Source organism: Ammospiza nelsoni, chromosome 6 (genome assembly GCF_027579445.1).
Source record: "Ammospiza nelsoni isolate bAmmNel1 chromosome 6, bAmmNel1.pri, whole genome shotgun sequence".
NCBI lineage: Eukaryota > Metazoa > Chordata > Aves > Passeriformes > Passerellidae > Ammospiza > Ammospiza nelsoni.
In genome coordinates, this window is record NC_080638.1 from 29040277 (window position 1) to 29051640 (window position 11364).

The 11364-nt window shown below is 40.8% G+C and overlaps 1 protein-coding gene across 1 annotated transcript in view; it reads left to right on the top strand.

The window, feature by feature from the left end:
- Positions 1 to 11220, top strand: part of MIDEAS (mitotic deacetylase associated SANT domain protein) — a 53653-nt gene extending 42433 nt beyond the window's left edge. The window contains exons 7-13 of the mRNA XM_059473745.1: positions 65 to 168; positions 1502 to 1577; positions 2726 to 2814; positions 3936 to 4085; positions 4289 to 4468; positions 4868 to 5067; positions 6156 to 11220. Of these exons, the coding sequence (XP_059329728.1) occupies positions 65 to 168; positions 1502 to 1577; positions 2726 to 2814; positions 3936 to 4085; positions 4289 to 4468; positions 4868 to 5067; positions 6156 to 6354 (998 nt within the window). The 3' untranslated portion in view covers positions 6355 to 11220. The remainder of the gene's footprint in view (positions 1 to 64; positions 169 to 1501; positions 1578 to 2725; positions 2815 to 3935; positions 4086 to 4288; positions 4469 to 4867; positions 5068 to 6155) is intronic.
- The last annotated feature ends 144 nt before the right edge of the window (positions 11221 to 11364 follow it).

Consider the following 11364-nt stretch of genomic DNA (forward strand, 5'->3'; position numbering starts at 1 on the left):
ATGCAGTAGGAAACTTCATTTTAATCTTCTTTTCTGATTTTTTTGGGTACCCCTGTGGAAACAGTGGAAAACCTGCTAGCTGCTGCCTGTTCAAGCATTTTTCCTGGGGGTGGAACCAACCAGGAGCTCGCATTGCATTTCTTACATGAAGAAAAAGGAAGCATTCTGGTGAGTCTGCCCCACTGTTCACCTCAGTTGTGGTCAAAGATGTTAAGGCAGGTCAGGTAACCTCTCATTCCTGAGAGGAGAGCCTTGAAAATTCCTTTCAGTGCATCTGGTTCCCATTGTTCGGTGTCCCTTGTACGTCCCTGATGTGGGTTCTGACCAATGTACAGTGCCGTGTGCACTTACTTTTGTATTTCCAACTTGGACATGTTTGGCTTCTTAACAAACACACTGACAGTCTATCAGGGCAAGTGAGCCAAGACTTCTAAATTAATCTTGGATGTTGTCTTCCTGGAAAGGTTACTGTGTAGAAGGGAAAAATAAGAGGCTGGGGCTGAAAGCTGAGTCAGAGGGCAGTGTCTTGGTTGATCCATTTGACTTCTCTGTCTGTGTCTGCAGAACAACTGTCCTGCTAATTTTATACCAGTATTGTAAGAAATTATACACTTTCATTATTGCCCTTTGATACCTCTGGGAGGTAATATCAAAGAGCAGAGCAAACAGCAAAGCTTTATCGTCTTTTTATAGTTCTATGACTGATTTAGACTGGCATAAATCTGCCCTGTATTCAGGAGTATCCCACACTTTTGCCTGGCTGCTTGTTTCCCATCCTGTGACACTGACACTTGTGAGACTGCATGGACTTGCATCAGAGAAGAAATCAAACAGAAAGTAGTTTTTGTGTGTGTGTGTGTTAGGTTTCTGGCAGCCCATTGTTGTGAATGCTGCTGTTGGCATTAGAGAGGAGCAGGACTGCCTCTGACAGCAGGAACTCATTGTTCAGGTGGTTTAAACTGCCAGTGGAAGCACAATTCTGTTGTCTCCTTCCTACAGAATTTGAAAGCTTTCTGGTTTAAATGAAAACTAAAAAGCAGCTTGAGAGGTGGGAGTTTTGTGTGTGTCATCTTTCAGTCACGTGACTGCTGATTTATTTTAAAATAATGCTCAGTCAAGTGAGATCAAATTACAATTACTTGGATATGTAAAACAGGTGTCATTTAGGGCAGCATGTTTGGATATGTATGTAATAGGCCTTTGGTTAATGAGAGGAAACTGATGCAAGGTCTCTATGTATGGAATTAGCTCTCTCCCAGTACCCTGGTGGTTGTGTCAATTCACAGATGTGAAGAGGTGCCAAGAATGTACCACTTGCCTCTTGTACCCAAGAGTAGATGGGCAGTCAAGAATGTGATTTTTAAAGTTGTCCCAAGTGGTAAATTGTGCTCTGTTTCTTTTCTGTTAGCTTGCCATAGAAAAGAGGGGATTGACAATTGCCTGATCTTTGTTTTTAATACCCCAAACATTAAAGTAATTCTTCTACTTGTGTTTATCCAAGGGAGCTCTGACCAAACTGCTGTTGAAGAATCCAGTGAGACCACCTACCCACCCTTTGGCAGATTATCACTACACAGGTTTGTCAACCAGAACAACTCTGTGCTACCTGCTTATATCCTTGTCTGATTTTTTGGGGTACTCTGTTACATTACAAGAAGATTAATAGAGCAGTCCTCTCTTGTAACTCAAATGATGGCTTGCCAGAATTTTTGCTTATGCAAATTAAGACACTTTAAATGTAAGAAACACTGTATCCTTCTGAACATGTGCATGTGTATTGGGATAGGTATGAGTTCTCATTTTCTTTATGGGGAAAAGGGAAGGTAATCCCTTGCACTAAGACAAAGAGAACGTAGAAGGATAGCCAGTATGTACAAGAAAGGCTGTGGTAACCTTAGAATCATAGCCTCTCTGGCATGAGTTTCCAGGGTGGAGTTAAGCAGGGGTTTTATGGGGAGTAGTTTTCAAGCTTGCTGAAGAAGCCTCAGCCAGCTATGAATACCTGTTAGTGTTTAGTCAAAATTTAAATGCCATAAGCTAGCTTTGTTGTCATGCACCTAATTAGAAAATAGTCAGCTGTCTGACACTGATTTCAGTGATCTGGAGAGACCTAAGTCACCTGAAAGATCTGATATAAAGTGGTAGAGAGATGTCTTAATAGCTGGTACCACAAAGCATAGAAAATACATTTTTGTTACTATGCATTGCTACTGTAGTTGTTGGCAAAGATTAGTTGAAGAATATCTATAAGGAAGGAGGGGATTCGAGAATGTTATTGTTAGAGGCAAGGAATGTTTGAGGAATACTGGAGATGTAGCAAATCTTCAAGTACAGATTGCTGCTGAAAGAGAAGATCCTGTTCTTCTGCCCCACCATCACCCTACTATAAAATCTTATGACTGGGTCACCATGAAGTGTGTCACTTCACCTTGCTTGGGCAACATCTTAGTTCATCTAATTGAGTGGTTTTTGCAAGCTGAGCTGAGTTAACCTGTGGTGATGAGCACTTGATCTAGCACAAAGGAAGTGTTGGGAGGAGAGCTGGGGTGGAGCAGTAAGGGAGGAGTTAACAGCAGTCTGCAGTTTTGCTGTAGTAGGCTCAAGGAGAGACTGCACCCTCATGTGTGTACTGGTCTTATTTAAGGCAAACATGAAGAAGAGGTATGAAGAAGAGTAAACATTTGAAATTATATGGGTTTTCATTATAACTTACTTTTACCTACAGGATCAGACAAGTGGAAGGTTGCCGAAAAAAAGCTATTCAACAAAGGCATTGCAATCTACAAAAAAGACTTTTTCTTGGTCCAAAAGCTTGTAAGTTACTTTTGTTTGTTTTTATGATACATTTTTACATGTTTGTTGAACATTTTATACAGGAAGTTCAATCTTGATTTTTCTGAAACCTCAGTTTTAGGTCTAGCATTGGGTCCCACACTCAAAAGATTTCAGAGAAATGTCAGCCTCCAGCACAGCATGAAATCTCACCAGAAAGCTAAGCAATCATGTTTGTTTTGCTTAACCCTGGCATTTAAACTGCATTACTTCCATAAGTCAATGCTACAGCTATCTCCTCTGCAGAGCACATTTATAGAGCATTGGCAGTGTTTAGCTTAAATGGCTTGCTGATAAAACTAAAAAGAAACACATCTTTGCCACTGATGGAGAGGACCAAAGAAGGATATGAGAATGATGCATCCTTTAGATCTCTCCAGTGTTGTGACAATGATAGGAGAAATGATCACTCCCATGTTTTGATGAGGTATGACTTGTCAGCAAGGGGGGAATCACTGAAGGAGAGTGCAAAACCAGGAACTGCAAGCGTATTTACTGAATAAAATCCCCAAAGACATTTAAATTGCAAAAGCTCAGAAGTTGAAAATATATTCCAAACATTTCAGAGAAATCACTGATGCAGAATATGTAGATGGTCACAAGTCCATGCTGATAATTGTCCACCACCATATGCCTACAAAATGCACATGGCCAAAACGGGAAGGGGCTGCAAACCTTCACTTCCATTTTTGGATTGGTATTCTGGTCTGGTCTTCTCTGAAGTGCTGCTGCAAAATAAAGCTCCTCCATAAAACTGAGAAGCTGCTGTCAAGCCTGATAGCTCAACTGGAACATTTCAGAGGCTAAGAGGTGCATTAAGCTTACAGAGTTCCAGGTTCTGTCACCTTTACATTAACCAGTTTTTCTTTGGAAAGTTTGTCCTCTAGTTCTCAGTGAATAACAGTGGCAGTAGGGGATATGCTGGGGGATGAGGCAGACAGGTGAATATGACACAGAAAAAGAGGCTTGAACAGCAGCTGTGGTGGAATGGAAACTACTAAGGAAAGAAAATACAAAGTATATTTATTGCACCCCTAGTAATTATTTATAAATCTTTTTAAAATCATGTAATCCACTGGAGTTTTATGTTTTTTAAACAACAGATAAAAACCAAAACAGTGGCTCAATGTGTAGAATTCTACTACACATACAAGAAACAGGTGAAAATTGGTCGGAATGGGACCTTAATCTTTGGGGATATTGATGGTGCTAATGAGAGATCAATGAAAGATGAAGCTGAAGTTGACATCAAGGTAAGTAATTTCCTACATTTCTCTCACCTCTTTTGGGCTGTGGTTTGGAGTCTTGTGTATTGTCTCATTTACTGGTCAAATCAAAAGCACAAACAATCTGGCTTCTCCACAGGAGTCCAGACTCACAAATCTGTGTCCTGTGTCACATAATGTCATTTACCTACAGGAATCAAAATTAACAGTTCCTTTGTCTTCTGGTGAAGAGTTCCCATAGGTTTGCACGTGTTCTTCCTCTCAGAAGGGACATCTTCAGTGAGGAACAGGGGCATGTGGAGGAGGAGGAGGAAGAGGAGGAAGAAGAGGAGGCAGAGGAAGGGTTGGATAACAGAAGGAGGAGCGCCGATGCTCTGAAAGATGAACAGACACTACAAGATGGTGTAATAGTAAGTGCTGCATTGTGCATGTTGTGCTTTCTATGCCACCTTCACTTTGCAAATGGTTTAGAAAACATGTGGGCAGTTCCAGATGTTTCCATCTCTAACTTTTCTGGAGCAAGAGTTTGGGCTGAGGTAGGATCAGAGTGTTACTATCAATCAGACTGTGAGCTGTGATGAGAGAACTGGGATGTGTAAGGCAGAAAAATGCAATGAATTCTTTGTGGCTGGTGGACACAGTGGACACAGAGGGCCGTGATGAGAACTGTCCTTAAAATAGCCTGAAGATTTTGCCATTAAATAAAACCTTTGTCTGGAATGAGTGAAGCACAGGAGCTCAGCCACTGTCTTCCTTCTGATGGTGGGTTTAAGTGTCACTTTGACTCAATTCTTTTCCTCTTTGCAAAGGCCAGCAACAGCAATATGAGGAGTCACGAGGCAACTGTCATGGGCAGAATTGGGAGGAAGCCAAGGGAGACAACAGTGAAGCCTCGAAAGCCTATTACTGCTCCAGTGCAGAGGAAGAAGAGGAAACAGAAGATAAAACCAGATGCTACCAGTAAAACACAAAACACAGAAAACACATTTCCATGTAAAAAATGTGGCAGGTAAGACCAACTCTGCTTCCAGCAATAGTCACAGAATCGCAGTAGGGCATCTCCTGTGGAAGCTTTTTCCCAAATGAACTTTCTGACTTTCTATATAGGCCATAGACATTGGCAATATCTCTAATTAATTACTGCCCCACTAATACTTGCAAATTAAGGCTTGTTTTTCTTCAAATGGCATGAGATACCACCTGTATTTCAGCTGTGTACAGTAGTTGGTGTTAAGCTGCACTTTCAGGCAGCTGCTGTGTTGGCCCTCTGTAATGCTTACATTTTTGTAACAACAAGTTTCTATGTATTTGCTAGATCACATGTAAAGAACACGGTGTAAACTTAAGAACAGTGGTCTAGAAATACGAGACTACCATCATTATTGCAGCAGTTTATTAGGTTTAGTAGGTACATAGTTTATCTGGTTACATTTGCAGCTGTCTTTGGTAGATGTCAAATATATTTGTATTTCCTCACAGAGTTTTAGTATTTTTTGTATGTCTGTTGCCACCAGAATCAAACTGTCAAGAAAGTTCAGTTCCCTACATAAGTTGCTTACTCTTAAAATAACAGGACAAGCAGACAAGGCTTCTTAATGATGTCTGAACTACACTTGTGGCGCTTCGTGCAAAATCCAAATAGTTAGTGGTGGAGGGTGAAGAAAAGATGACAGAAATGTAGAGTCAGAAGGAAAAAGCTGAAGTATTTCAAACTCTCTGGACAAGGCTCAGGAGTGGCATTGGGCCATCATTTGCCTCACTGCTTACGGTATTGTTGCAGCACAGGGGTATGCCTGAAAACCAGGGCTATGTTAAGCAGCACGTGCATAACTCAGATACCAGCACTGCCCCTCTGAATTCACAGCTGAATGAGAAATGGCCACAGTAAGAAATAAAGCTCAGGATGCCCTGCTAGCATTGCACCTTGCTCTCCATGTCCTGAATGGTGTTTGCTGTAGGTGCTCTATCGCAGTGCCTGTGGGAGTTCCGGAGCTGAAGCTCATGAACTTGAGCCAGAGCAGCAGAAGCTCTTCCAGAGAAATGTTGAAGGAGGCCATAGGAGAGGCCAATGCTAATGTCCCTGTGTGCTTTCCTCAGGGTGTTCTACAAGGTGAAGAGCCGCAGTGCTCACATGAAGAGCCACGCGGAGCAGGAGAAGAAGGCGGCGGCGCTGAAGCAGCAGGAGAAGGAGGCGGCGGCGGCCCACAGCCAGGCCCAGCAGGATGAGAGCAGTGACAGTGGGAGCAGCAGCATTGGCAGCAGCAGCGCCAGCTCGGATGAAGATGGAGAAATATAGCAGGAGACCAGAAGTGGAGGGAGTAGCAAGGCTGGACCCAACCTCCCTCTCGCTGGTCTCATTTGTTTTTTGCTTGCACTTTTCTTACCTGAACCATCTGGTTTTGGTTTCAGTGCTGCCATTTCCTCATACCACATGTTCCACTTCACCTTGCCAGTACTGACCAAGCCAGAATGGTGGATAACAAGATTTGTTTCAACTTGGATTTTTTTTTAAGACTGATAAGATTCCTATTTATAATGATACCCGAGGTACATAATAGAATAATGTCACCTGCAGTGGAAGTAAGTTCTCTCAGGTCAGTCAGACCTTTCTTTTTGTTCTTGTCAGGAATTGTTGTAGTAGGACTCTTGGATATAAAGGTTTCCAGACTGGAGCAAGAAAATGAAGCTCTACTTTGAGCTAAGTGTATCCAGTTACTATGACACTGGTGATTTCCAGAACTTTCTAGCAAGTTCTTCTTCTTTTATTCTTTCCTGCCTTTCTTTCTGAGCAGTTATTCAGGCAGACAACAAGTTTTGTGGAAAGGTGGTGTGCACTTTTGACCTCTGTTTCATAAAAATGAAAAGTAGGATGAGCAAGACACTCTTCTTCCTTTTGAGAGGAAGTTTTATTTTTCAAACGGAAGCCTGAGGTCAGTTGTCTTATGGCATTAAGAACATAGCAATGGATATGAAAATATCCTGTGTGATAAGAGTAACCACAGGCCTTGCAGGTTGTCTCATCTTGGAAAACAAAATAGTCAGCCTTTGATTAACTTAAAGGAGTCTGGGCTTCACAAGTGCAATTTAAAATGAAAATTGCTGGGTTTGAATTTACATAAATGGGAGCAAGTTTGTTTAGTGAAAATGAACCCAGATCTTCTTGTGTGCACCTCAAAAATGGGAGGAATGGAGTCTCACCTCCAGTAGTCATCCCTCTGTGAATGCTTTTACCTCTCAATATCCTCTTCTCTGTTGTAGCAGCCCTCATTTACTCCTTGAAATTGCCATCATCAAGCTTTTATGGCAGGGCCCTAGTTTCCCAGGCAGCTGCTGTCAGACAGTATATACATGAGAAGCTTGTCACCCACTTGCACACCAGTGGCAGGGCAGTGCTGCCTGCTGGGTTGTCCTGCTATGAGCTGTTCTCTTTGCTGAAAGGCTGACTCTTCTTCAGAACTGACACAAGCTAGTAGCCCAAAAAGTCTAGCCACCAAAAGCTGCTGGTGAAAGAGAGTTAAGAAGAAGTGGGCCAGGTGACAAATGTTAAATTCGCACAGGATTGTTCTGTATATCTTTATAGCCCACATTTATCAATATTTTGTAAGGATGCAGAGAATCACTTGTGCTTCATGGCCAGCTGGTGCCATCCTATAGCCTGGCTGCCCAGCTTCCTCCCTCCCTCCAGTGCTTAGGAGCAGCAGTGATCCCCAGCTTCTCGGGTGTTGGCACTGCGTCAGACCAGACTGTAGGAGCTGATTGCTCCTGCCTTCCCCAGCAGGGATCCAAGAGATGTTGTTGTATGTGAACTACTGAGTGTGCCTGACTGGCAGATTTTTTTTATTTAAATCTTGACCCTTCCAGCTGCTGGATAAATTCCTGGTTAACTATAGAAAGAGGCTGTAACTCCAGCTTGTTGTCTGTCAGTCATCTTTCCCTGTAGTTTTATGCAACCATGATGGCTTCACTCTTTTGTTTGGGAGGCATTGTATTGTACAACTTTGCTTTGACATATCTATGTCTTTGCATAGAATCCTTTTTCTGAATAGCAGAAACAGTTACTGTTCTTACAAAATCAAGAGGAACATCATTAAGGATTGCACTCTTTGTAAAGTTGACACTTTCACCTGTAAGTGTTCAATTTTCTGTCAAGATTGTATTTTTCATTCCTATCAAAACTGGGGTTCCTTTCAGCACTTAGATGACTGTTCCATGTTCCTACATTGAATGGATCTTGTTGACTAAGTAAGAAACACATGGCACATTGTGAACTGTTAAAATCATTAAAAAATTGTGAAGAACTAAAAGCTGCTTCTTTAAAAAGAAGCTTAAGCAAATCAGTCTTCCTCTTTAAGATTTCAGTGTTGATTTACATTTTTTTTCTTTTATAAATTGGGGGAAATGCTTGTCTGCCATTATCTTAGGGCCCTTGGAGAGAACGGAAGCTTTAGCACACTGTGTCAGGAGGAAGAGTAGGTGAACCAACTGCAAGCATTATTACAGTCTTCCAAAGGCCAGATCGTTCACTGATTATCCCTACTTTAGGAAACTGATATAATTTTTCCTCTTGTCAAGGACAAGGTGTTGAGGTGCTGGTTAGAACAAATCAGAGTTTTTTCTTTACTTGCATAAAAATGTTGTGTAAATTATGTACTGATTCCAGTACTGCTTGTTTCTGTCCCACCCTGCTGCAGTTTAAGAAGAATGGAACAGGAAAACTGGACACAGTCTGTTACTGGAAGAAAATCACAAAAGGGCTTTTTTGAGGATAACCTCTATAACAGCTGTGGGTTAGCAGGGCTGACCACAATCAGGTATATGTGCTAAGTGGCCTCAAGTTGGAACGTTTCTGAGCATACTCCCAAATTGCCAGTAGGCCCCAGAAGACTTCTTTTCTGGCATGGTAGTAAGTAAAACAGTTCCTCGAAGTGTCATCTTAAAAGACAAACAAGCAAACCAAGCCTTCTATTCACTGGCTTACAGAAGGAGTTTGGAATTGATCCTGCATTTGAATTAGAGCTTGCCTACTAGCAAAAGTTGGCAGAGAATTGTTTTTTAAAAAAAGAAGAAAACCAAAACCCAAACAACTAACACCCAATTTTTGTGGACAAAGCATTTAAATGGAATTTTTCTAATCTGGAATGAGTTATGCTCCTACTTTTTGTGAGGGAAAAATAACTAGAGTGGCTCTCTACTGCAGCACAGTTAATTTAAGTTTGTTATTCCAGTCAAGATTTAAAAAAAACCCATCCCAAACAAACAAAATGCTTCTCAATGTTCTGTTGATACGTCTGTTTTAAAACTCCATGCTCATTATTTCCCATTGTTTAAGGGCCTATTGATCAATCCCCATTTAGTGTAAGGGTTTGCTGCTAATTTACAAAAAAAGGCAGAAGAAAGTCATTAATTTGAACAAGGATTCTCTTCACTTTGAAGAACAAATGGGAACAAATATTTATAGAATGCAATTCTGTAAATGTGTACTAATAGATTTGCCTTTTACAGTGCAGGATCAGGCTTCAGGTGGTCATATACCCCACAGTCAGATGGCTGTATTTCAGATCATTACCTGCTTGAGCCTTGATGCCAGCCCTGGGCATCGTGGAGGTGCAGTGACAGGTCACGCTTGCCCTGATCACATACTTCTGCCTGTGCTTCTGCCTGCCCTTTACAGATAGATTCAGTCTTTCAGGTCTGTGATCTGCATGGGATAGCATCTGAGTTTTGTAAGACTATGTGTGTATGTAATTACTAGATAGATGCATGCACTTGTGATGCAAATCTTATATAGCTGCAGGTGTTTTGCAGTCTAGCTGCGAGAACCACTCTGCATTTTAATTTACTTGATGTTTGTTCTTTTACTGATGCAGGTAATGGACTCAGAGAGAACTTGGCTCTGTAAGTTGAAGGCCTACAGAATTTTACTCAGCTGTGCAGGACCATGGCATTTTGCTGGCTAGAAAGAGGTAGGGATGTAGCTCCTTAAAGGCAGGTCAAAGATAGAAATTCAAAAGCTTAAAGGTAATTAATCTGTTAAACCCATTGTAGATAAAGTCCAATTTAACTAAAAATACTCTGATTTATCACACTGAGGCTTTTAGTCATTTTTATCACTGCAACAAGCTTGGATTAAAATCAACACTTTTCAGAAAAAATCTTTCTTAAATCACAAATGTGAGCTTTCTCACTCTCTGCAGTTACACTCTTGTTAATTCTCTTTCAAGCAGTGGACTAGAAGGTTCCTGCAGATACATACTGTATTTTAAAGAAATGGGAGTAGGAAGGACTATAACCATAGGAGTCTTGCTTTCATACAGTGGCACATTTAGTCCAATGCTTACCAGAAACCTTATTCTAATACACATTTTCCCACACAAACTTTCTCCCTGCTTTATCTTCTGATGTATGTCTGGAAGTTTATAAAGCTTTAAAGAGACAGAGAAGTGAGTCTACAAATCATGTTTGATTTCTGGGGGGGCTTGAGTTTCTATGTAAATTCGTCACTTGGGTTCAGCTGCTTTCCCTCCTCTCCTGTGTCATATGTTAGGAAGACACAAACTTTAAATCCCAAGCTGTCTAATGATCTTTCTTTCCAAGACTAAGATTCTACTGACAGCTGAGCCTGAAAAAACCCTTAACTTCTCCAGATTAGAAGACAACATATATTTTTATAGAAATATAATTGTGTATTTTAAAAAAGTTTCCTGCAGCTTATCCACCTGCATTTTTTCCCTTGTAGCTCAGATTTGATAAAAACTTTTTTGTGTTCATTCTTTTTATGTTCTGTTTTTAAATTTGTAGTCAAAGCTTTGGTGTACTGTACAGGAGCAGTCAGCCTTTGTAATTACTGTATAAATGCTTTATAATAAAGTATATTACTTTTATTTTAACAAATAAGCAGACACTTCCTTTTGTGTGTCTGCTGCCTAGGGCACCTTTTAAAAGACTGTTACATGTTTAAAATGTACATATATAAATATATTTACCTGTTGCTGTACAGTTGTGATAGACTGGACTGAATTTATTTTTTGTGTGCTTTTTTATAAAATATTAATACACTAAAGGAAATCTTTGCAGATGTGATTGTAATGTACTATGTAACTTATTTACTTAATATCCTCTATATATCTAAAAAAACCTTTTATTAAATGAGGTTAAAAAAACAGTCTCTTAGCTGAGTTTCTCGATGATGTGAAGGAGTGGCTGGGGGCTTGTGCAGGCTGTGATGCACAGGAGGCTGTCCCGAGTCCTTATGGCTGGTCTGCTCTCTCTTCTGTACTCCCCTGTGTTTCCCACAGCAGCTCTGGTG